At 45.5% G+C, this 27,221-nt stretch overlaps 1 protein-coding gene across 1 annotated transcript in view; it reads right to left on the reverse strand.

Annotated features, from left to right (window-relative positions):
* Window positions 1-8,940: 8,940 nt before the first annotated feature.
* Window positions 8,941-27,221, reverse strand: part of EHD3 (EH domain containing 3) — a 30,598-nt gene continuing 12,317 nt past the window's right edge. Inside the window, exons 3-6 of the mRNA XM_080340814.1 lie at window positions 26,889-26,986; window positions 13,690-14,102; window positions 12,510-12,674; window positions 8,941-10,964 (exon numbers count right to left, since the gene is read on the reverse strand). Of these exons, the coding sequence (XP_080196940.1) occupies window positions 10,437-10,964; window positions 12,510-12,674; window positions 13,690-14,102; window positions 26,889-26,986 (1,204 nt within the window). The 3' untranslated portion in view covers window positions 8,941-10,436. The remainder of the gene's footprint in view (window positions 10,965-12,509; window positions 12,675-13,689; window positions 14,103-26,888; window positions 26,987-27,221) is intronic.

Consider the following 27,221-nt stretch of genomic DNA (forward strand, 5'->3'; position numbering starts at 1 on the left):
ACCAGCGATGCACAGCACATCTCCATGGGCCCTGGCCTGGCGCTTAAATATGCACCATGGTATCACCAGGCTTTGGGAATGCAGGGAGTGATGCTTTTTTGGCAGCAATTATTTTCTCAGAATGGCTTGGGGTCCCTCTTTGCTGGAGGAGTTCCTGTGGAACCAACACCAGAGAAGTTAAAGATCTCCATCCTTCCATCCCATAACAGATGAGTGCACTTTGAAACTGGCTGTGCTTATAGGCTACTAGTCTGATATCCCTCTGTGAAACACATCTTTAAATACAAAGATCAACCATTATTTTTCATCTCCCAGTTTTTAAATGATGGTCTTAAACCCAGAGAACCCTGTGCAGGTTCAGTGTGCTGGTGTTCACTGCTTCTTGGAAATGGGGTTGTTTCATGATTGCGTGAAGTCTTTGGCCCAGCATAGTTAATAGAATTATAGAATAGTTTGGGTTGTAAGGGACCTTCAAAGCTCATCCAGTCCAACCCCCTGCCATGAGCAGGGACATCTTCAACCAGATCAGGTTGCTCAGAGCCCCGTCCAGCCTGGCCTGGGATGTCTCCAGGGATGGGGCATCTGCCACCTCTCTGGGCAACCTGGGCCAGTGTTTCACCACCCTCATTGTAAAAATCTCTTTCTCATGTTTAGCCTGAATCTCCCCTCCTTTAGTTTAAAACCACCACCCCTTGATCTGTTGTAACAGAACCTGCTAAAAAGTCTGTCCCTCTCTTTCCTACAGGCCCCTTTAAAGCACTGAAAGGCCACAATAAGGTCTCCCTGGCGCCTTCTCTTCTTCAAACTGAACAACCCCAACTCTCTCAGCCTGTCCTCAAAGCAGAGCTGTTCCAGCCCTCTGATCATTTCTGTGGTTCCTCTGGCCCCTCTCCAACAGGTCCATGTCTTTCCTGTGCTGAGGGCTCCAGAGCTGGACACAGGACTCCAGGTGGGGTCTCACCAGAGCGGAGCAGAGGGGCAGAATCACCTCCCTCGACCTGCTGGCCACGCTCCTTTTGGTGCGGACCAGGATACGATTGGCCACCTGGGCTGCAAGCGCACATTACTGGCTCATGTCCAGCCTTTCATCCACCAGTACCAGCAAGTCCTTTTCTGCAGGACTGCTCACAATCCCTTCATCCCCAACCTCTATTGATACCCAGGAGGTCAACACACAGAGGTACAGCATTATAACTGCATTTGTGTGCAAAACCATTTTTCTCTTTTAATATGCATTTATCTTTCTAATAGGGCATTTGAAGACATTTGTCTGAAACCCAGTAAACAGTGGCCTTTTTTTCTCCTTGGACTAAATTCAGTGTTTGCAGTTGCACTTCATTAGGAAGTAAATAGCTATTTGCTGGGGCTGTAAAAATCACTCTTCCTCTCCTTGTACCTTATCTCATCTTCCTGGGCAGAAGTCAAGAGCCTCTTTCTTTCCTCCCACCCCTTCCCTCTTGGCTACACAATTGAATACAAATGATCCAAGGGGTATAATATGCCAGGTATTTTGCACATTCATCTCTGGGGAGCTGATAACAGCAGCCTGACTCTCTTGGAAAATGCCTCTTGATCCGCTCTTTCTTGCTGGAGTCAGCAGTCACTCGTGGGGCTGGGAGGTGCTCGTCTCCCTCATCCCTATGGTGGAGAACTTTGGGGCAGGAGATGAGGCTGCATCTGATGTTTTGAGATACCCTATTGATTGGCAGGTCAGGTGGCTTAATTGCAAACCTCCAGCCAGGGTGGTGAGGTCCTTGAAAGACATTTCCTTGGCTAGAGGGGGAAAAATGGGCTGTGAATGGATCTGACCAGTCCTGCAGATGGTGGGAAGCCAGGTTTGAGCATCCTCCTTCCCCAGAGGTCTCCAAGAGGCTAAGGTGGGCCTGCCAACCTTGTGTCATCCTGATTTTGTTAGCCTTTCCATGTAAATCGCAGCTCTGACATTCAAGTCTGCAGTGAGAAGCTGGAAAAGTAAATACCCTTCCGGGGAAGGAGGAAGGGCTGCAGCTGGCATGTGCCTCTTGGGGTGTGATGGTGGCCCACGGCTTTTGGCAGGACCATGCCAGCTCTTGTTCATAACCGTCCTCCTGAAAGGAAGCAGTGAAAGGCCTCCAGTCCGCCTCTATTTCTGTGAAACCAAGTGAAATGAGTGAGCTGACCCATCGGAAACAGATCATTAGAAACACTTGTGGCCTTGCGTGATCCTTACAGAGCCGGGATACAGGCAGCCAGAAAGGGCAACGTGTCCTCATTTGTCACATTAGCAGTTTGTCATGTCCCTCCCTGCAGGGCTCATTTCTCTCCCCTGTGAAGGAGCCATGCAAGTTTCCTGCTGGGTGGGGAGTAGCTGCTCCGGGATGGCTGGACAGACTCTCCATGGAGGCACAACCTGCTTTCAACACATTCTGCTTGCACCAGCCTGCCCCAGCTGCATGGACATGGCACCTTGGCCAACTTCCAGGAACTTCCCTCCTGTCCCCTGGCCCCACCTTGGAGGCCCTGGGGCTCCCTTTGTGTCTTTGGCAGCTTCTCCTGGGGGCTGGGCTTGGTTTGAGCTCAAACCTCAAAGCTCCATTGCTTTGGGACCTAACATGGACTGGCTATCTCTAGGGGGCTACAGGACAAAGACCATCACTCTTGCCTACCTCAGAAAGTCTTTGGGGTGTCAGGTTAAGCACTTTCCTCCCCCCCCAGCACTGTGCAGGTTGGGCAGAGATCTGAACTTCCCCAAAGAGCTGGGTGGGAGGGGAAGAAGGACGGAAAGTGGCCTTGAGAAGAGGAATTGCTGTGCAAAACCACAAACATAAACCCAGAACTGCTCCTTCCAGGTTCTCACAAGAGATGTGCAGCTCTGACCTCAGGTCTGAAATGCTGCCAAGGCTGAGATGATCTGGTGCTTCTCGAGTTTTACTGTACTGTGTAAAGGACGGAGCGTGAGAGAAAAGCTGTTCAGCCCAGACTTTCCCACTTCATAGGCAGCATGTGGTCTGTTCTCTACACTGTGCCTCAGCCTGGCAGAGCCTCCTCCCCAGCGTTCCCTCTTGTTGTAGACATGGGGACAAAGTACTGCAAGCAAAGGGCTGGAGCGACTGAATCAGCAGAGCTTAAAGGAAAGTACTGCTGCCAAACCTCGCTGCCTTGTCAGTCACCATTCTTGCAAAGTTTTACTGGGAAAAAACAAAACCACAAACATAATCCACTGCTGTAAAGGGCTCATGGGTGCACAGACAGCTTTGAGGCAGTCAATGGTCCATGGACTACGGTTTGGTTACTGCAGGCCTGGATGTTTACAAGACGTTCAACCACTTGTTGCATAGCATTGCTGCATTTGATGCCGAGAGCTGGCAAGGCAAAGTCCGCATGTAGCTCTGTCAAGAACCAGTTGCTGTTTATAGCATGTACTGTCCGCGTTGGGCTGAAGCAGGTCTGAACCAGAGCTTAAAAACTAGGTCCCAGTATATCACCAGTACTTTACGCATAGTGTTTTTTGTTGTTGTTGGTTTTGTTTCGTGTATGGTTGGTGGGTTTTTTTATTTTTTAATTTTTTATTAAGGCTTTCTGTGAGACCTGGGGTTGACATTCACTGCTCGCATAACTCTTGTTCAGTAAATATCTCTGTCTGCTCCTGTGCATGTGAGACATCTCTGGGTGGTAAAGCTTCTTGCTCAATTGCTCTTCCAGTTGCTGGATTATGTATTGACCCGAGCAGCCTACAAATCTCCTGACTAGCACTAAATGGCAACCACTACATCATCTCCTTTCCCCTTTCCAGGGTGCTCAATTTCAGAAGGAAGAGCCAAGTCTTTCATGGCTCAGAAGGAAGAGGTGATTTAGGCGTCCTCTGCTAAAGTATGTTGGTGACAGCTGGTGGTACCTCAGGAAGCACACCACCATTCCTTTTTATGGTTTAGTTTGCAAGTGGAGCTTTCTTGGCAGAGCAGATGGCCATCGGTCTGCTTTTACCCTTTGGTAGGATGAGTCATCAAAGATGATGCTGTTCATTAGAGAGCTGATATTCCTTGTGGAGAATGGTGTGAGCTCCTTGGTCTGTCAAAGGTTTGTTCCGAGGTAGAACCGGATTGATGGGGGCTAGTTAGCTGTTATGGATGCTCAAGCTGCTTATGACCTTTCTGTGCATACTAAAGAATTAAAACTCTGGCTGGCATATGAAGGAACTCTTTACTGATGGACTGAGGCTCCTAACCAGGGAGCAACTCTACTTTTGAGAATTTAACATACCTGCTAGCTGGGACCCCAGTTACACAGTTACGGTACAAAATGGAGACACCTGTGCTGTGTGACATGTAAACTTTAAAGGTGTTTGGATGCAGAGTATTCCCCCTTGTCCTCTTTGTGAATGGCTTAAACATGGTAGGCAGACATATGTCAAGCTCTTATTGTGATTCCTTTCCACTGTCTTTAAAAAACAACAACAACAACAAAAAAAAGGCTGCTAAAATTCTGCCTTGAAATCTCTCAGTTAGAGGAGGTGACAGAAGTGTCCAGAGCTGTCCCTGGAGCTGGGCTTCCTCCTGGCCCCTGGGCTGCCTTCACCTTATACGGACCTTCTGAGATTCTCCTCTTGCTGGTAAATGCGTAGGGTGGTGGACTGAGTGGCGGGTAGAAGCTATTTAGAGAGAGCTTCTAGCTGGCATTTGCTTGCAGTGATCTCGTGAGGTGTAAGGAGAGGAATTCCACACGTACAGCCTTGGTTTGTCTGCGCAACGGTGCAGGCGAGGAGTACAATATAATTCATGGCCTATAAATATTTCCCACGTTCATGTCTTCAGAAGACGTTAATGGAGCCCTTGCTGACGCTTGTTTACATGACACGTAACCAGCTGGAGAAGAGCCCGTTTTAAACCCTAGCAACTCGTACAGTGTTTGACGTGCTCCGGACTAGTAAAGGCATCAGTGGAATGGCCCTGCCGCAGAGAATGTCTGCTGTGTTCTCCAGGGATTTCTCTCCCTTTGGGCAGAGGGGAATTGTTTCAAAGTGTGTTCATTCGTCTTTAAATGCTGGCTTCGTTGCTCTATCTGCACTGCCTGAAGGTGTTGGAAGGCTATGCAGTAATTGACTTGCCTGCACTAGCCTTGAACTTCTTAGCATATTGAGTTTCCAAACCAAGCTGTGTGTTCCCCTGCCATTGTGTAGACTGGGAAGAGGAGGGAAAGGCTCATAAGCACAAGGAATCAAAGGGAAAGACCTGAAAATAATAGATGCTGTATTGTGAAAACTCCACAAAAATAACTTAGATATCATAGTCAAGTTGCTCCTTGGGAATAACTCAATGCTGTTCTCCATGTTTCCAAACATCCATCTGTCAAGCTTTGAAGAACTTGAGGACTTCTGAGCCTATGAAGGGATTAAACAGCCTATCACGTCCCTCGATTTGCCAAAGCCTAAATGTGGAGTCACTTAATCCTCTTCCCACAGTTTGTCCCTAAAATAAGAGAAATATTGAGATAAACAATAGCAGAGGAGGAAGCTATCAATGATGCAAGAGGTGTAGCATGTTCTGAGGTGAATTCTGGAGAAGGTTGTCCCTGGTTCCTGCTGGGCTTGCAGGAACACTTTCACTCTATGTCAGATCAGATCGCCCATAACTCTGTGTTCCCCAACCAAAGGTTTCCGTCATATGGACAAAGCATTAAGGCATAATAAGAGCGAGTTAAAAGAAGTTTCCAGACCTAAATCTGAATTTCATTGTTGTATGAAGTTTATGTTGGAACTTAAGATCATGGAAAAACTGAATATAACCTTTTCTGTTTGATTAAAAATCCCTCTGAACTCCAGCGTGTTGGATAAATTCCAGCTCACAGAAGTAATTTGCTTTTGCTAAACTACACACCTCCTGTGAAATGTTATTTGGGGAACTTGGTATAATTAGTATCCTTCCCTTCAAATAAATGGCTATATAGTGCTGTTGATCCAATCTGCCTGTCATGTTCCACAGTAGGGAGAACTTCATTTTTAAGAAGCCCATATATTGTCCCATATAGCATGTAGGTACAGATTTTTCATTTCTAAATCATTCCCAGAAAGGAACAGGAAGAGGAAAGACCAAATGCAGTTCCTACTCAAAAGAAAGGACCTTTTTGTTCTTCTGACTGTGTGGAAGCTGTTCTGTCTGAGGGTGGGTAGAGAGGGGCAGGACAGGATCAGAGAAGTGACTGACACTGGTATGTGCATGTGATATAACCCCCCACCCACAGACATCAACAAATGAATAGGTTCCTCTGTATAATTTCCTGGGGAAACCTTGTTCAGTAACTGAGAACCGCTCCCAGAAAAAAAGCACCGTTGGCCACAGACAGTTGCCTCTGGGAGAGTAGCTCTGTGGATCAGCAAGACCAGGCGCAAGCTGGAGGTCTGAGTGCGCAGACTGAGGTGCTGGTGGACTTGGGGAAACCACATCCTTGCCACAGGTGTGGAACACAACACGAGTGCCTGGGATTGCCCAAACAGACAAAGCTCTGAAAGCAGTGGGGAGAAGGGGGCAGGGCAGGGAAATACAAGGCTGGGAGAGATGTTGGTGTGTGCAGTTGCTGTCTGTGGGAGTGGAATATGAACCTTTTGTGGCCATACTGGATAGGATTGCATGTCTTTTTGTAAAGAGAACCTCAGGGTGCCGGAGGTTTGGTGTGGTGGGGTGTTTTGCCTTTTTTTTTTTTTCTTTTTAAATTTCCTGAAGAGCTTAGCAAGAGTGAAATATGCTGGATAAACTTACCTGAATATGAAGGATCATTTGTAAACTGCCTCTCTGGAAACAGAGCCTCTCAGGTTGCTGTTCTCTCTCCGTAACCAGGTTGCTTTGTCTCCTGCCTGTTGCTGAACCACAGTGCAATCATATTAAGTAACGGCATGTTCATTGCTAAAATGCTTGTGTTGGGTTTTCCCCCTCCAGCACGGCTGCGTAAGTTGCACTCTTGATAGTGGAAGTGGTTTCTGAGTGAGTGTTGAGAGAAAACCCCCACGCTGCAGTGCTGCGGAGTTATTTAGTGCTCATGAGCTGTGCGGGCAGAGCTCTCTGTGCCGCTGTTCTGCTGTCGTGTCCGAGTGAATCCTGCTGAAACACCCCGGAGATGCTCGTGTGGGGACGCAGAGCAGGAGCCTCTGCACGACATGCAGAGCAGAGGCAGGAGCTGTGGTAGGTGCTGTAGTGCCCTGGCTATGGTGTTGGGGGGGTGACTGATGTGACCACGACACAGAACATCTCCTGCTGCCTCCTGTGTAACAGCGAGCCTTGGAGATGGCGAAAGCAGAGTGACAGTCAGTGCCATGAAAATGGCTTTACTACATGTGTTTTAACAACAGGCTAGTGGTTTGGTTGGTGAACTTGTACACCCAAGCACTCGAGCACAAAAGGCTTTGTGCCCCAAAAACCATTTGATACCTAGGACAATGAATCTTTGGCCTACCTGAGCAACTTGCTGGTGTGTACTGGAAAAAGACTAATAGATCTCACCTTTATAGAATCATATAGAATAGTTTGGGTTGAAGGGACCTTCAAAGGTCATCCAGCCCAACCCCCTGCCATGAGCAGGGACATCTTCACCCAGATCAGGTTGCTCAGAGCCCTGTCCAGCCTGGCCTGGAATGTCTCCAGGGATGGGGCATCTACCACCTCTCTCAGCAACCGTTTCCCCACCCTCATTGTAAGAAATGTCTTTCTCATGTCTAGCCTGAATCTCCCCTCCTTTAGTTTAAAACCATCACCCCTTGTCCTATCACAACAGGCCCTGCTAAATCTGTCCCCCTTTCCTACAGGCCGCTTTTAAGTACTGAAAGGCCACAATAAGGTCTCCCTGGTGCCTTCTCTTCTCCAGGCTGAACAGCCCCAACTCTCTCAGCCTGTCCTCGCAGCAGAGCTGTTCCAGCCCTCTGATCATTTTCATGACCTCCTCTGGCCCCTCTCCAACAGGTCCATGTCTTTCCTGTGCTGAGGGCTCCAGAGCTGGACACAGGACTCCAGGTGAGGTCTCACCAGACCTCCTTCCATCCCTTTTGAGAGAACCAGCAATACTCTGCGTTTAAAGGAAGTGTCAATTTTCAGCATGACGTGATAGGCACGAACAATGTGCTGTATGAGCATCCATCAGAAAATCACACCCACACAGAGGTAGGGCTGATGCAGGGTGCTCTGTTTAGCCTCAGCCTTGTTCTTTGACTTGGTATCAGATAGAAACAAATTCCACAGAAAGATCTGGACAGCACTAGCACATGTGAATGCTCTAAGGCAGTTGAACTGGACGGATACACACAGCCTGCTGACTTCTAAATTTGCGTTTACTGCTGCTTGCCCTCCACCTTGGTTTCCTCTCTCACCCTGTACAAATGTTGAATGGAAACTCTGCCAAACATTGCAGCTCACACCTTCTTCCCAAGTACTTCACCAGCACTGTGCTCACTGCTCTGTCTTATTCAGCCCATTTCACTGCCCTGTTCTGGGGACAATGATCACTGCGGTGAACATGTTAATAAAGGGCAAAGAAGACAAAGGTAAAATTAGAGCCAGCAAGATTTAAATCTAAGGGGTTTTTGTGCCCTTTCCAGATCTTGATAAATTTGCAGCATTCTCATCTGTCACTGTCAGGAGGAAACTCTTTCAATATATTCCTTTTCCTAATGGAGTACATATTTCGTTGTTACCTCTGCCCTATGTTGAACAAGGTGAATCACGGGCACAATTCTACTTGCTTCAGCAAGTATGGAGGTTGTGATTAGACCGTCAGAAGAGAAAGGAGACGTTGCAGATGTCACCAGCCATTCGGCACTGCGCACCAGGGTCTCGCAGGGCTGATCCACACATGCACGTTTGGGAATGCGCTAAGGACAACTGCCTCATTCTGGTGCATGTAGAAATAAGCTTTTTTTTTTTCTCCCTCTTTTCAGCTGCATTGAATTTTGCTATATAAACAAATAGACAGATCTGGCCTTTCTTTTTTAATAATGTTTTAGGACCAGGGTACAAAAGAGGTTAATGCATTAATGTTTAAGACAAGTGATAAATGTACTGCAATAAGCACATCCTACATACACAGAATATATTTCTCTATATAATATGAACACAGAGATATAAAATAAGTTATATTTGTCTTTGTCTTTCATCACAGTAGGAGCTCAGCTTATATAAAGTGACAACAGGAATTGGAACAACACACTGCTCCAGAGCAACAACAGAAACCAGAAGAGCCTGTGCGTGTGCGTTTGGGAAACAAAATAGGAAATTGAAGGAGTTCTGCCAAAATAAGGTCTTCAAAACAAAAATTTCATAGAGCATGAAAGGGAGAAAGGTCTCGGCTCAGGGCAGAGGTTCTGGAGGGGATTGAGTGTTACTGTGTGGTGAGGAGGAGGGCAGGTGAAGGCTGTCAACATCTTGGCTATGTTTGCGGGGGCACAGGTGGTAGAGCAAGCTCTGCCCACTGCCCCGCTGTGTCCTCTGCTCTTATGACAGACCATCTACCCAGTGTGAGATTCTTGTCTTTGTGGTAAGAATGGGACCTACCAGCTTTCACTGTGCACGATGAGACTAAACCTATCACTTCACAGGAATGAGAAACACCACCATTGTTCAAAGAGAAAACACTATCCACTGGTTATGACATGTTTGGTGAGCCCAGGAGCGGCGTTCCTCCCTTCTGACCCACCTGGCGTCTGCCTCTAGTGCCCCCTCCTTCCGTGTCCCTTGGGAGGGTGGTTCTCTTGGCCGTGCCTGCAGAACAAATCTCCCCTGGGGACTGAATGGGAGGCAGAGGTGATTGGGATTTCTTAGTGCCTGTCCCACAGCGAACAATGAGGAACTCCAGCTGCCCAGTTCAGAGCTGTTTCAGATTTTATTTGCATTTTTTTTCTTTGAGGACAGGTAAACGCTTGTAAAATTTGCATCTAACAGTGAATCAAGGTTCCTAAAATTCTTAACTCTGGGGTTTAGTATCTAGTATTCTAGTGTGGGCTTATGTTAATTAGGAAGTGCTCTTTATTTTGGCCAATAGCGTGGAGACCTTGTGATTTCTTCTTTACTATCAAGAACTCATACTCCTGAGGTTTGTGAGACCCATTAAACAGCAGAAGGTGCAGCCAAAGCTCAGGAGTGACACTGGCAGTTAGCAGATTTCTATTAGTGCCTATTCCACTCTCACAAAAGGCAGGCCACTTCAGTATTTGTTCTACTCCTTCTAGTCTTAACATGCTTTCTTTACCCTCATATTTACAGACTACACATGAGAAAGCAGGGACATTACACTGGAAGAGTTAGTTGCATATTATAATGAAGAAGGATTGGACTCTTTTGTTCTGCTTTAAGTTTTTTTTTCTTCATCCAGTAAAATAGGTATAAATCCAAAGGTGATCTCACATCTAAAGGTATAATTTAAGTAAACATGTTTTTCTAGATCTTTTTTTTGCCCTCCCTCTCCCCTGTGTAACCTTCCTTTCACTCTGTTATTTTCCTTTTGGACGGAGGGAGGAGATGGGAAGGGAGCTCATTTGGCAGCTCATGACCCTCCAACTTGACTTTAATGAGATGATTCGCCAAGGCAAACTCCTCATCATCCAGCATGCCATCTTTGTCGATGTCAGCCAGTTTCCATATCTTGCCCAGCACCGTGTTGGGCAGCTTAGACCTTACCATCTCCTTCTTCGCGTTGGCACCAGTTATTTTACCATCGACAGGTGAGAGTGTGTAGAAGATCTCATCATACATGGGCTTGTCCCTGGCCACCACCCACTCGGCATCATCGATCCCTTCACCAGCACCTTCGCCATAGCCATGGCCGAACGGACCATGCAAGGTGCCCTCAAAGGCTCCTCCCTTCACCATCTGGGTTGGCCGCTGCGACTCTTCCTGGCGTACGAGCACCATGAGCTGGGCGATGTCGTTGGCCAGCATGTCTTCCACGGTTTCCAGCAGCTTGCTCTTCAGAGGCTGGAACTTGCTAAAATCCTGGGCTTGCAGCTGATCCTTAAAGCGGGACAACATAACAAAGGGTGAGTGACATGGCCGTGCGTAGTGTGGAAACAGCGCAGAGTGGGATGTCTGGCTGCTGTTTTGCTCAGAAAATTGCTGCTGCAGAGGAGGAGTGAGGAGTTTGGCATTCCCTCCTCTGATTGCCTCGCTCCTCTGCATGTGATGGGGTCTCCCTGGCTGGCCTTGCTCTTAACCTGAACCTTCTTTAAGCCCTAATCTACAGAAAATGGTCTTCCCAGCTTACCAAGCATGGCTGACATGGTGCAGAGAGGCAAATGGTTTATTCCAAGGCCCAGATGACAGCCATAAGCAAGTAAGACTCCTCCTTTCCAGTGCTCTCCTTGAAGACCAAATTGTTCAAGGCAAACTGGTTGTGCAGCTCTTGCTACATCCTCCAGCCAGTGCTCTGCATTTTCTCACACTCTGCACTCTGGGAAGGAGGTGCCACTCTGACAAAAGACTACTTTTCTAGAAAAATCCTTGTCATTATGCAGTGCATCCTTCAGGTGCCATAAAGATAGCAGCGTGTCCGTAAAGACATGAGCATTTATTACAGCACAGCTGAGATTCTGTAATTTTCAGAGCTAAGCAAAAGTGCTTTGAGCAGGGACTGCAGATAACTTTCTTCTAAAAACTGCAAAATTACCTACAGCTTTATACTTCACAGTCTACTTGTTAAATTCTATCTATTCACTCCTCCTGGAGTGGTATAGTTATTTTTAAACACTTAAACACGCATATTAAGCAGCAATGAATGGGATCTTCTATTGGTTACACTCCACAGATCTCATTCTCAAGAACTTATGGAAAGTACATTGTAAAAAAAAAAAAAGCAGCAGATGCTGTGTTTTCCATAGAGAGCTTGTAATGACTTCAACAGCTATTAACTGAGAACAGGTTTCTGCTTGGACTGAAGCCACACAGCAACGTTAGAGTGTCCAGCATTGTTTGAATATACAATACAAGGCCCTGATCCAAGATTCTTTGAAGTGTTTGACTTAGATGAACACCGTGTCAGGTCTCAGCTCTGCAGAACAGAAAACCTGCTTCTCTGCTTAAAATAGAAAAAGGGGCTTTAAGTTTTCACAGCCTCCTTTCTCTCCGAGTCTTTCTAGAAACAAAGAGTGAACTAGAAGACAAAAAAAATATAGCTCTTGAGAAGAGGCATGGACATAGGCTTTTCAGGAGATTTATCTTTCCTTTTAATATAGATTAACAGTATTTTTAGGACTGAGAAATCTGAAAGTGGAACCTGGGCTTAAAAAATAAAAGTGGAAGAAATAATCTGCTGTAAAGCGCTATTCAGGCAAAGACCTGCGAAATGAAAGCAGCTGAAGCTTCATGTGACCTCTGTGCACAAAGTGTTTATGCCCAAATATAGCCTGCACACAGCCCAAGGCCCGTCTCAGTGCTACAACAGGCCTTTTGCATGGGCAACAATAATCAAGGTCTGCGGGGTTTCTGCCATAATCCCTGTGGTTACTCTTAATGCTCTTTTCCTTGGATGTTTGGTGCTCTGGCCAAGATGCTCCTACTTACCTGCATCTTTCTCAGATTAGGGAAGTCTCCTGGTGAGATCTGATGCTCCCGTTCAATCCTGGCATAAATCTCTCCCAAGTTATTAACAAGCTCTTTCTTTTTATTGTCTTTCCCAAACATTGAGGGCATTTCCTTCTTTAAGGAACTGATGATGTAGGCATGGACCTGAAGGGCATTAAATTACAGGGAATGAAGAAGACAAGCGTTAAAGATCACATCGGAAGATTCTTCATAGCAGGGAGTATCTGTGCCTAGGATTCAACCCCACTTTGTCCCACCCTCAAGAGCAAGCTCAGCTCCGTGGTTTGCCTCTACCTACTGGTTAGTGCTGCAGTGCTGAGAGTTGCTCAGCTGTGCTGAGACAAGGTGGAGACAGTGTATGAGGTCTTGAGCATACAGAGAGTAACATTCATATACACTTCCTGGAGGGAGTGGTGGTTTATTTCTTTTAATTCCACTGGGAATGGCCTTGCAGGGAATAGTCCCTTTCCAGTCCAAACCAAACACACACGTTTTGGAGCTCTCTAGACTTTGTTTAATGCTTTAGCATGAATATCAGTCCTTAACTTATGTGACATGCTGGCTTTTTTCTTTGAATAGTGGACTGAATGTTTTCTCTTAGAAATGAAGAGCTTTGCACATAAAGCTTTTTACGGATCTTTTGAACTCTTTTTCTCAATTGGTATGGGTTTTTCCCTGTATTATGAGTGGCTTCATTCAAGTCAAATATTCAGAGATATGGCAGTCTTATTTGCCAATCTTGTGAGTCTCCACCTTATCTACATCCATCTAAGCCAGGTAGCTCTCTTGGCTAAGAAGGTTTAAGGCAAAAGACCTAGAGCTTATCAGTTCCCTTGGTGTATGATTCTGACATACTGAACTGGTCCTAATTCTCAAGTTGCTACCACAGAGCAACTGCTTTTCCAGATCCTTTCAAGTGCTACCTGTTTTGATCTGTGACTGTCTTCCTCACCCTGGCTGTTATGATTGACATACCAAGCAAAGGAGGTGCTTTCTGACTTGAAGTGCATAGGGCTAATATATACTGGGTCTGAGTGAAATGGGGTGGAAAAAGAGTAGGATCCACCAGCTCTGCAAGCCAAACTGGCTGAAACCACTTCCCCATAGCCTGCATACTGCAGACAGTCCAAACTGCATGTTCACCTATGCTAACACCCACCTTGGCCAGCCGTGCTCGCTTGATGAGATCATTCAGTTTCCTCAGGGCTGCGTTGCGGGGCAGGCTCTGGATATCCCTGAACAGGTCCTGCTCCTCTGCCTCAAACAACTTGCGGTTGTCAGGGATGAGCAATGGATGGGACCAGAAGGAGCCAATGTAGACTCTGATGACCTCAGGAGTGTTGACGATCTTTCCCAGGGACCACATGAGGGCACCGTACACTCGCATCAGCTGTTGAGTCTCTATCTGGTCAGCCTTGTTGAGAACAACTCTCATCTTGTCCTCGTGGTTCTTCAGAGCCTTGATGACCTCAGAGAATTCATCAGAGATGTCCAGCTTGTGTGCATCGAAAAGGAGAATGATGCGGTCAACCCGCTCTGCAAACCACTCCAGTACAGCGGCGAAATCGTAACCTGCAAGGGGTGGAGGAAAAGCAGAGATGCACATGCGTGGGAGTGGTGAAGCCTGCCTGGTGTGCCTGACCTGTGCCAGCTGAGGGTAAGCTTGCAATGAGGAAGCTTCCCCACTAGATCAGGTAGCTTGATAAAGGAAACATGAAACATCATTCTTTGTCCCAAAGAAGGTGGAGATGAGGCACTGTCCTTCACACAGAAACGCCCAAGATGCACGCAGTTAAGGATAGCTCTCATCTTCTCCACATTAAGAGATCACTGAAAGAAGCCTTGAACTTGTGTTACAGACGCTTCATTCAGATGCATGTCATGGGGAAGCTGCTATATTCAAACAGCTACAGCAGAAGTCTTGCATGTGGCAACAAGAGAGGTCTAGTTTCTGAATTACTGGCCATGAGTATAACCTACAAAAGCTGTGGAAAGCTGGATAATTGCAGGACTTGCACCCAGACTGGTTTGAAATGCATATCTATGCTGCTTAATAACTCTCAGGTCTTGTCTAGTTGTACAAGACTTTGTCCCATCCAATTCAAAACCCATGATGCAAATAACCTGCCCTTACCTCAGCAACCATCCTGCCATACCTGCTGCATGTGCAGAAATCAAAATGTTTCATTTACACTTTGCCACGTACTTGATGCTTCGAAGATGGCATGAAGGTGGCATTGCTGTCAACACCAGTGGTGGACTCAAGCTCCAAAAAGTGGGTTCAAATTTCACATGCCTCAGAACCAAAGATAACGGATGCCCAGTGTATTGCCATCTCCAGGCACTACAGGGCATGATAAATAGTGTGAGGAGATGTTTTTTAACACAACAGCAATGACACCAAGAAAATGACCTTTTTTCCCATCTCTGTGGTATTTTTTCACCTTCTTTAAAGCCTCACTAAGAGACTGGTGCTCTCTCTCTGCTCTGTCAGGCCCTCCTATGCTGTGCAACATTTGGGGTTATCTGTGATGCCAGAGTACAGCACTCTGTTGGGAGAGATGATGACAGATCATACACTATTTGCATTCAAATCCTTTAACATCCTGTTTTAATCTTGGCTTTCATGAATAAATGTATGATAATTAGTTCAGTGATTTTTTTTCCTTCTTTGTCCACTCCAAAACCTAGAGGGCAACCAGTGCATCCTAGTCTTCAGAACTACAGAAGGGAGGACTGCTGAGCTCTGATCTTGATTTTTGCCACTGGCCATTTCTCCCTTGTCACAAAGCAACTGGGGTGAAATCCTGGCTCTCAAGTCAGGAGTAAAGTCTGTGTGAACCTGCTCTTCAGCTGGATAAATTGTTATTAACTGCTGGTGACTGAGAACTTTCATACAACTGTGAAGTATTATTACTGGGCAGTGTTTTGCTTCAGTCAATTATAGTTTGCTCCTTACAAGAAAAGAGGGTGGGAAGGGGAAGAGGATGTGGACAGATTGCCCAGATCTCTTCCATAGAATCTCCAGAAATCACAGATGGAGGAGATGAATGTTTGTCCCACCACTGGCTTTCTGCTCACTCAGGACAGCAGTGTGGCCTTTAGTAGCAGCAAGCAGTGCTGGGCCCTGGCTCTTTGGTCAGCCATGTTTGATGCTGAGAACTACAGAGAATTCAGAATTAGTATTACTTTTGACAGAGACCTGCTGAGCATTCAATATATTTTACAGATATCTGTGTATCTTGCCCTGTCCACATGTCTGACCTCAGTAACAATCATGAGTCAGGCTCTTACAGTCGAAACAAACTTGGCCCTGCTTGCTTTCAGATTTTAACAGCCTTTTTAACCTTGGATTTAGGGCGCTCACATCCATGGATCTAATTGCAGATCTGCTGTAAAGCTATGCATGCAGACTCCTTCCCAAACTGTGCTAGGAGGCACTGGCAGCACGACAGAGTCAGTGCCGATTCCTCGTTTCACTTGGGCTGGGTTCAGGCTGCACACCGCTGCTCTGCAAGCAGATCAACGAATTTGCAAATGGGGACACCCCCCAAACTTTACTAAACACGGCACACACACCCACACTTAATTTTCAGTTCTGCCTGGGCTGTACTGGAATTCGTCTAGCATGGCAGGATAGTTTATTCTTCATACTCAGAACCACACAGCTTGCATTTTCACCATGGAAGCAATGAGTCAGGGCAACTTTGCTTGGGGATGTTTGTGCATTTAATCTTGTCAAATCGCACTCACTGGGATGCTTCCTTATCAGGCTGGCATGTGTTTGAATTGCACCACGACTACTTCTGGCAGCCTTTTTCTTGGGGAGATCAAGGGGGAAATAGAATCATGCTCTCTAGAGCACCTTGTAATACTACAGTGATGTCCTGTAAGATTGTGTCGATGGTTTCCCTCTGGCAGCAGACGAACAGCCACTGTTGGGCTCTCTGGTGTGTTAGTAGTGGCTGGGATGAGGTAGGGACACTCAGCCCAGCTTTTAGTGATTCAGTAAACATGGGGACCGATTATTTGGAAAGAAAAAAAAAAACAAGGAAGAGGAGGGAAAAGAAAAAAGGTGGTATTGCAGTTTTGGTATTAGCTGAGGACTTGGGAGACTGACCTTAGCCCTTTGATCTGCCTGAGTCTCACCCTTTGCCCAAAAGTATCTTTAGGTGCTTAGCTCTGTTGATTTTGTCACTTATCAAGCCTGGATCCATAGTAGCACTTCGAGGCTATTTGCTCTGTGAGCCTGTGTTTCCTATTCACAAACAAAAATGTTGGTCTACCAGACAAGAAAATGGAATAAATATTTGCTCAGAGCTTTTGTATATTCCCAGCTGCTATGGTAACATATAAAGTCTTCAATGTCCCTGTGAACTTCACTAAATGTCCAGATTGATTAGCAGACTTTCTTTCCCAGCTTCTTCACTTGTTCAGAGATATTCTCACAACAGCTGTCCTGCGTATCTCCATTAAAGAGAGAAGAAAGCCCTGGGGAGTAACACTTGGTGATGTTTCAGAGCAGTCACAGCAGCACAGACCCATTTGCGTCCCATGCTGGGACAAAAGCTGAACACACATACACACACACACACACACACACACACACACACACACACACACTCTCTCTTCTTTTATGTCCTTCTTGCTTTGGTGCTTAGGGAACACACGAGACCTCTCTCGTTGGTGCCCAGCTAAGCAAGAAACATGTCCCTCTGTGTGCCGCTTGAACAAGTGCTCATCACACCTGCATCCTCTTGTACGGAGGTACCTGCAAGGTATATGTGTATATATTTTGTTAAGTGACAGAATGCTTCAGAGGAAAGGAGAGGAAAACTATGAGTGTTGTATTGTTCTTTAATGCGTAGCAATGACTTGTGGAAAGGGCAGGTGGGACAGACCTCTTTTAACAACTGTCTGCTTGGAGTCACTGACTGTGATGGTGTTTTTTCACACAGACAAGTGCCTAGAGAGTTGCTACACAGGTGATTCATAGGGCTGACTTTGGTTTTGCTTTTAACATATCAAAGAGTAGATTGTTACTAAAGCATTTGGATAACAGGGTGACAGACACTGCAAAACTCTATGCACAAGCTATTAATAAAGCTCTTTAAAAATAAGCTCTTAAATTAGTATTTTAATATTTAATTCAGAGCTTTCATTTTCAGAGGACTTTCCAATAGCATAGAGAACTCAGAACATTTTGCCTGACTCCAGCCAGAGCTGAAGGTGCTCAACACCCAAAACCACCTGACTGTAACTAAATCTAATTAAATCTAATTACCACTTTGATCCATGCACCTGCCCCCCCCCCCCCCCCCCTTTTTTTTTTACATCCCAGATGCATAGGGCCTGACTCTTTCTTCTGGCAGCCTATTAGTGTGTGAGCTTAGAACAAGAACTGATCTTGATCTACAGTCAAATTAGGAGTTTTGAAAGTGTCCCCTTGCTCATTCCACTGCAAACGCATGATGTCTCTTTATGCCATCTCTTACTGTTGTAGAGCGTTGCTAAGGCCTCTCACAAAAACAGCCAGTTACTATCTCTGATTTGGCAGCAGTTCAGTGATGGGTGAAGCTATCCACATAACGTAGCACAGTTTTTCTGTGAAGTTACAGAGCATTTGGGAAGCCATCTGCTTGCCAAAACTGCATAAATGCAAACCCATTATTACAGGGATGTTTAGACAGAAATGTAAAGGGGAGAATTTTCTGTTCAGTAATTCCTGCCCATTTGTGGTTGCACTTACAATTCTGTTAAAAATATGATGTGTATCTAAACATGCTCTAATATCACTGATGCAGCTTCTTTCACAACCTCCAGATAAGGTGAACATGAATAGAAAATTAATACCAACCATAAAGTACTAAGAGGACAAGATGAACACAATAATCATTTTCTTCTATCAGATTTCCTTCTGACAGCATGAAAAGGACTCAACAGATTTACCACAAAGCTGACAAATCAGTGGGACTGTCAGTGGATTCAGCCTACAGAGAAAACGACCTTCTTGCAGACACTCTGCCACCTAGACTCCATAAGGAAGACTGGTTTAATGAATACTTGTCTGTGTCGGAATACCTGGCAGCACGCATTTCACCGAGATCTGGCAGGATTATGCAATTATATTTCTGTCAAGTCAGACCAGGCATGATACGGTCTCTATGCTGACTGCGGGAAGATGGATGATAGCTAACCCAGCATAAAATCTGCCTGCCTGTAAGATTTTTAAGCCAATTTAAATGAGTGTATTGGGTTCACCAGGTAGCTACAGTAGTGGTTGGGTTATAGTTATTATTATTTTGGTGGTGGGTTTTTCTTTGTTTTGTTTTCTTTTTGTCTGATAGTAAGCACACTACTGGATAGTCTGTCTTTTGGAAGCATGGCCACAGCTCCTGTGGTGGTAGAATCTGGGTGGGTGGGATGGAATGGGAATAGTAAGATCAAGATATGATGAAAACCCCAAAGCTGTTGCTTTGCACCAGATATCTCAGTTTGCTGTCACTACTGCTTTAAATCGTTCTGCTGCTTTTAGCAATTCACCACCTTCCTGCTGAATTTTAGTCACTGGAAGCTCCCTTCTCATGCTTCTAAAGCTGGTGTTACTCAGAGACTGGAAATTTGCTGGATCACAGCCCTCTGTAGAGCACAGTTTTATGGCTGTGTCAACTGATAGATTGGCTCTGCACACCTGAGGACAGCATCAGAAGATGGGATAGCTGGCATAGCAAACACTGACTACCTTGAGAGGGAACAGCTCTTGGAGACAAAATGACTGCCTATTCCAGGGAGCTAATGACTTGATCTGCATTTTCAAATTGAGTTAAGAGGGTCCGGAGGCTTAGTCTAACTGGTCACGGTGATGTTCTGCCCAAAAGCTCTTCAAAGGGCAGGGAAGAAGACTGTGTCATGGCAAAACAAGCTGGCAGCTCACACTGGAGGAGGAGAGTGTGCCAGGAGGGGCAGGTGTTACCTGAGTGTGACAGATGGCTGTATGCAAAGGAGAAGAAAGGCAACACAATGGTCAGAAGAATATGAGGGGAGGAAGGAAGGAGGCGGTGACACATCCCTTTGAGGAGACATAAAGGGAGTGGGAAGCAGGGTGGGTAGCTGTTGTGAGCCCCAGGGAGGGATGGTTCAGTGGAGAGAGGAGGGTGCTGAGAAAGAGTATTAGAGGTATGAAACAGCTGGGACTGGGTGGAAGAACAGTAACTTGGGTAAGTTTCAGTAAAGGTGAGAAACTGGTGGTGGCAGCAAGGAGAAGACAGAAGGAAAGGTGAAAAACGGGGGATGGGTATGGGATACGCGTTACTGCAGCTCATCCTAAACCATCTTTGTAGAAAACTGCCATACTCCTCTCTGGAAGTGGCTGCCTCCCAAGGGGATATTAAAGAGATTCCTGTAATGTATAACTGTGGGTGTGTTGGGAAGTAGACAGAAGTCTTTCAGGATGAAAAGATTTCTATGAAGTTTACATGTCATAATTTCTAGAGCAGGCCCAGCAGTCCGATCACTTCTGCCTTTGCCTATACTCACAGAAATAATCTGTCCCACAGCTGGTGATTCACAGCACTAGGAGCTACATCCTCCAGCCAGTGCTCTGCATTTCTTTCCCCTCAGTACCAAAAACTAATGGAAACATTACATACTTTTTGGAGACTTGAAGGTTTCCAAAGCAAAGGCAAAAAGACTCAACAGAGCACAGCAAATCTGCCTGTGTTCTCAGCTAGGAAAGATGGGCTGGAGTCAAATTTCTAATGCTAACATTTACATTAACCAGTACCTGGAGTGGCAGAGTGTAGCCTTTTGCTTTCATGTTGTTTATTACAAGGGTTTCAGGGTTGGGAAGAGACATAGAGCCTGGCAGTGCTCTTGCTTTATGTCAGTGGAAAAAGAGCGAAACCTCACTAGACATCCTCAAGTCGGGTGGAGTAAAACTGATGAGAGCATTGTCCAGAGCAAAGTTTCCTTACGACAGGCTGTTTAGCTTCTATGTGCACACAGCAGAACTTGTCCCCTCTACCCTTTACATATTTATACATTTGTCATTTGTCACAGATGGACTGAATGTTTCCTGGTACTTGGGCCAATCCTCAAACAGTTCCTAGTCAGATTTTGAGACCTCAGAAGACATCTGAATATAGGCCAAGTTTTCCAGAGGGTTCAGCACAGAACAGCGCTGACACATAGCTGGAATTCCAATGAAGTTTTTTTTACTATACTATCCAAACACTGACTGAATTCTCTCAGTACACATAGTTTAAATTTGGGGAGAAATCATGTTTGAAAACCTGGCCTGAAATGGCCATCAGTAACTGAAAGCTGTTATCACTCACCAGTCAACACAGTCGTCCATTGTTACTCAAGATGCTGAAAGAACATGTGATGGGCATAAATAATGTAAATTGGTGAGGTACTGATGGGCAAAACTATCTTTCCTTGATGAAACAGATACTTAGGATATTTCTGGAGTGCACAGTGAACAATAAAATGGACAGATTGAACAGTTGATCTAAAATCAGACTTTCTAGAGCAACTGTTCAAAATCAGACAAATTAAGTACTTGTTATATGTTAACAGGAGTAAAAGAAAAAAAAAGCACAGCCCCTTCTATCCATGTAACCATATCATCTCAGTTCTTTTGCATTATTTTTTTCTCTTCTAGTTCTGGAAATGCAAAACATAACAGTATTTCCAACACAAATCATGAACACAGCATCTCCCCCCTCTCCTGACCCTGAACAAAATCATGGTTTCATCTTCCCAAATCCCAAATATAATCATGAGTTTTTGTCTGCATCCCGCCTTCAGGTGAAAAGTTAGGCTTGTGGCTTTGCATATTTCTACAAATAAGAAGGGCCTGAACTGTGCAGATTTTGTGCTCATTTTTGCGTTGCTCTTGGAGGAAGTTGTCGCAGAAGCACAGAACCGTGTGACTGTAGGAACTGAGCCTTTCAGTGGAACAGTATGCATTTGTGAGACTCTGATAAAATCAGGCAAGTTGGCAAAGCAGCTACTGCACTGCAGTAATGGAGGTGAACTGGGAAGTCAAAACTAACCAGTGCACTTTCACCCTCCCAGGCAGAGTGAAACACAAAATATAAGCAAACATCATCAGTGGGGAGTATTACAGCAAATATTTGAAATGCCTCCCTTTTAGAAGCTTTCAGGGTGGATGCTTTCAGCTGTATATCATGCTGTTGCTAGCACACGTGACAAAATTCTTCAGAAAAAATATTTTCTTGTTGCCATTGTACCCTAAACGACACTGCATGAAGTGGGAGAACATCAATTCCCTTGGTGTTTGCCTTTCCCTTCCAAGCACGGCTATTTGAGACAGTCAGATTGAGAGTTCTGCGCTGCCTAAGACTGTTGTCCATTAGTGATTTTCTTCTCACTGTCAGGCTGGTGAGTGACTAAATATCCCTGGTGCTGAAGCTGCTGGTCATTGGGAATTCTTCCTTCCTAGGAAAGACAGCAAGGCTAGCGTGTGCTTTTTTTTTTCTCTTGGCTATGGGAAGCCTGGGCTGCACTGTAGCCAGAAGAATGGAACTGGGTAGAAGGCTGGAAAAAGTCTGCAATAGTGCGTACTGGAAAGAAAGCAGATGGGGAATGATGCTGCCAGTCCTTAGCTCCTGGTTAGGACCTTGGGCTCACCACTGACATGGGAAAGGGAGGAGATGACATATATAGACTGAAGATGAAGTGTTCAGGATGTATTCAGGAAGCACTACCCTGAAACAGGGATCAAATGCAGCTCGGCAGACCTGGATCAGCTTAGCTCAGGGCATGTGCAGGTCGAGGCTGATGGTTAGCAGAGTGTGTAAGGCTCAGCTCCCCAGGGACAGCCCCGCTACTGCAGCGCATGAGTTGCTGTTACCAGGTGGCTCAATTTGCACAGCAGACTGCTCAAGATAGTGAATTATGAGGAAGTCCTAACTCTTGCTCTGGCTCTGCTGTACTGCATGACCTGACCTGTCGTCCTCTCCCTTCTCCTCATTTATTTCAGTAAAGCCATCCTTTTCTCATCTTCCCTTCTGCCAGGATGGCCTGGGCTCATTATATGACATCAGAACAGTGTTTTGTAAATGGATAGCATCCATGTTCTTATCAAATTGTCAAAGTAGCCAAAACCGTGCTATTTTGGTACAAATACCTCCATTATGGGTATCTCTGCAGCCTGCTGATGCCTTATGCTCAGCTGGAAACAATAAAAGAAAGGAGGAGGGCGCAAAGTGAGGGACAAGGCAATGCAATGAATAGTTCTTTACATGTGGACATAGATCCCTGCCTCAGTATGTGAAAAGGATGAGAAAAGCCGTTTTCCAGGGAAGGATTATACAAAAGCAATGAAGGGCAGGATGCTTTGGGCCATGACATCCTGGGAACACTTCCCACCAGGCCTGTACATGAAACCTGTACATCCTAGGGGGTCTGGCTATCACACCAGTGACACCGTATGTCCCGCCACAAAGAAGTGCACAAAGAGTCGCAGGAGCTCAGTAGGACAAATCACTGCAGGCAGCTGCCTGGCTACACTTTTTACCAGAGCCTGAGAGCAGCAGCAGCAACTGTGTCAGTGCTGGTGATCTTGTTGCATGCCGAGGGGATGTGGACTTCAGTTATGACAGACTGCATCACCCTCAGCTGCTTGACAGGCCTAAACCTGCAAGTCTGCTACTGGGAAACTTCATGGGCCACTCTGTAAGGAGGAGGGGGTTTTTATGACCATGTGGTGATGTCCTGAAAGAGAACCAGCATGGAGTTCTGTTTCTCAGGATGACACAGCATTCCTTGGAGGAAAGCATGCTACTCATTTGCAAAGCACTGCTGCTGGCTATGCAAGGCTGACTGCTGCTAACACTGGCGTGCTGGTGCTTCTGCATGCTGTCTGTCCATCAGGGAAGGGATTGTGTTATCTGTCATGTTAGTATTTCAAACAGCAATGAGGCAGTTGATTTAATTCAGAGTTGAGTTCAGACAAATTAGAAGCTTCAGAATCTGGTCTTGGTCCCTGAATCATTCCTTTAAAACCAGTTTCCTTGCTTCTGCTCCTTGAAACATGAACACAATGACAGGAACAGGTATTGCCTTGAAATCCAAGGGTATAAAGTGTCCCCCACAGATTACTAAACTTTGATACCAGGGTATTCAGCTAAGCTGGCACTGTACAGATTAGCTAATGCTCTTGGCATCTAATAGGAAAGGAGACAGATTTGTGATGTTTCCAGTGAGAGGAATTTCCTATTTTTAGAAATGCTGCTGGTTCTCATGCAATGGACAAGCTGGGAAAGCCTGCCACACCTTTTGCATCTTTACTTTTCCCCTCAAATTTCTGACAGAAAGTGGCTTTACTATCTGCTCCCTTCCTTGGTCTTGCATCACAGGTACCCTGGTCTGAGGGTCTTAAAACTTACTATTAGTAAACAATGGGGGTAAGAAGAGCTGCTGTGTTCCCAGCAGTTAGAAAACTTCAAAGTGCCTATTGGGGAATCCCTGTAAGTCTCCCTCAGGTCTTCCCAAGTGAAATCTGAGCAGGCTGGGAAGGCTTAGAAGAGCAGAAGCATTTTGTTGTGTCAGCAGTTTTTTGTACTGTTTTCTGCCTAGAAACCACATTATTGCTCTATCTGTCTCCAAAATCAAATTGTTAATGAGGACAGCTGCCTCGTAAGCTTGGTGGCAAAGGCAGCAGCCTCACCATTTTTTCCTATTTCTCTTCCATGTGAGCTGGGAGGTGAGCATTCCCTTTCAAACACCAGCTTCCTTGAGATAAGCTCAAGCCAAGGCCTCACAACAGCCCTTCCTAAACATAAACACCTCAGCACTCTTTTGACTCTTTCTGCTCCCTGGGCTGGATCCCCTGCAGACAGGAATCACTGGAGTTCTGCCAGCTTCAACAAAATGATGTTGATCTAAACCAGATGAGGATCTTGCCCTGTAGCTATCGAAAGGCCATCTGACGTGGCCCACATAAGCAGTTTCAGGCCTGGATATAAATGTAGTGAGATCCCACCTGCTCTGTACTTTTAACTGCTGTGATTAGTCAGTTGATAGCCAGGTTATGACAACCCCTTTGGCTGGCTGGAGTGTAACAGAGCAAATCCCTGGGATGGCAAGATGAGTAGGAGATGGTGGTGCTCTACCTAAAGTTCTCACTTTCTAGCAAAAGGGTGAAGTGACGACATGCTGTAGCCACAGGGCCAACACACAAGCACTATATTGCACTAAGGACAGAAAAGAGAACTTACTGAGGCCTTTCAGTACTTACAAGAGGCCTGTAAGACAGATAGATTTTTAGCAGGGCCTATTGCAATAGGACAAGGGGTGATGGTTTTAAACTAAAGGAGGGGAGATTCAGACTAGACATGAGAAAGACATTTTTTACAATGAGGGTGGTGAAACACTGGCCCAGGTTGCCCAGAGAGGTGGTAGATGCCCCATCCCTGGAAACATTCAAGGCCAGGCTGGATGGGCCTCCGAGCAAGTTGAAGATGTCCCTGCTCATTGCAGGGGGTTGGACTAGATGAGCTTTGAAGGTCCCTTCAACCCAAACTGTTCTATGATTCTGGAAATTCTCCAGGAAGAACTTGCCCCATGTGTTGAGACAGGTCTCCAATTGTACATGCAAAAGCTCAGAGTACTGGGACTCCCCTTCAGCCTTCTTTGCTCATGAGGAACATTCCCTCAGCTATTCCCAGATGTTTGGAGAGGCATTACTGGCTCGGGTCAAAGTGCACCAGTGTCTTTCCCAACAGTGCACAGCTGTGCATCAGCATGTTCTGGCACTGCTGCAGGAACAGGACACCAAGGCCCACTGCGAAGCTGATAGAGAAATTTTGCAAAAGGAGGAGCAAGAAGTGCCAGCACATTTTGCAGGAAGGATATTTTTAGTACTGGAAATAGTTGGGAAAAAGAAAAATCTTGTAACAGAATGTTAAGACTTGAATTGGTGAGGAGATTTGAGAAAGTGGCTATGGAAGTTTTTTGGGGGGATGTGAAATGGGTCCATTTTGATTCACGTCTTTTTTTTTTAAGAACAAAAATATTTCCTGCTAACAAAGTTTTCTTCACAGTTGTAGTTCCACAAAAGAACTGGTTGCTTTCAGTGGCATTTTTTAACTGAAAAGTGTTTACACCATGTCATATCGATTTTTATTTATCTCCACTTTTACACAGCTGCTGAAGGAAGGAATGCTTGCACAACGTGTTTTTCAACATTCTGATGAAGGCTTGTGAATCCTGCTACCTTTTATATACTGCCTGGAAGGAATTTATGATCCCCCAGCAGTGCAGAGGCCCATGATGGAAAAACTCAATGTGAGTTTTCAACTAACTTTAGCTATCCATTAAATCTTTATTGACACTTCTTCAGCTGAGATCCCTGTGGTGGAAGATCCCAGCAGAACAATCAAGACCTGGTGCTGTGCAAGGTGGTTCCTCAAAACAGAAAAGGAAGTTTCCAAGACCAATTTCAATGCAAAGGAGTGTTATAGATGTGTGAAAGGCATGAGTCATCAGAAATCTGATGGGACAGAACAATGAAATATAGGAAATATCTCAACGCTTTGGATATAGCCTGTGCCGCTGAAACTTAATTATGCATTATTAATAGGCAGTGTGAATGAGAACTGATCTCCTCAAACCTGAATGCTGTGATTACTGCTCTTGGCTTTCTTCCAATGAAATGATGCACAGCTACCAGCTTTGTCTAAGGAACCTCCAGGAAATGTGAGCTATGCCACCACTACCTTACAGAATAAGAAAGTGACCATAGACACTAGGTTTGATGTATCACGATGTTGCCCAATTCAGAGGGTCAGCCTGAGACACTCAGAAGTTCACTGAGAGACTCTGTGCTCTTCATCAGATCCATTTAGTGTTCCCAGGATTTCCAGACTCTCCACTGTAATGAGGAACCTGGGTGCCAATGGCTCTTAAGCCCAGTCTAGTTCTGTGCTAGATTTAGGAAGCCTGGACAGTGCCAGAAACCTGCTAGGTCAACTGGAAAGGACCCAGGTTGATTGCCATGGGAGCCTTACCCATGGCTCGTCAATAAGTCACTGAAATGAGTGCTTCTGCAATGCAGATAGGTATTGACTCTTTGTGATGGAAATCTGTTCTGCTGGGAAATAGTGGACTTTGACACAGGTACTGCTGACCTCGTCAGCAACCCTCCCTGAGAACATTTAAATTATCAATAGCAGATTGCAAACTGAGTCCAAAGGGACATGAATAAAGTCATGCTGTAACTCTGAGGCTCCTACTAGTGTTTCTGTTGACAGCTGGTACAGCTTGAGATGAAACTCATATACAATCTTCATTACTGTCATTTGGAAGAGAACTGAACTTGGGACTTACCTCTGCTAATTCTCTGTTTTTCTCCAGAAAGGATTCCTGGTGTGTCAATGACGCTGATGCTCTCTAACACAGGATTAGGTAGCTGGGCACATACGAACCTGTGTGAAGATAAGTGTGTTTAAAATAAAAGCAAAAGATATTTATGATGTGCTGAACATCACAGGCAGCATGAGACAAGACAGACTCTGATCTGGCTTTCAAGTCTTCAGATAGACCTTAGAGTTACTCTTGATTTAAAGAAATGAGAAACAAGACAGAACTGAACACTTTCTCTGACTATTTTGCCGGTTCTGGCACATGGGTCTCAGTCATGACCTACAGAAGGTTTTTTTT

Source organism: Nesoenas mayeri, assembly GCF_963082525.1.
Source record: "Nesoenas mayeri genome assembly, chromosome: 3".
NCBI classification, from domain to species: domain Eukaryota; kingdom Metazoa; phylum Chordata; class Aves; order Columbiformes; family Columbidae; genus Nesoenas; species Nesoenas mayeri.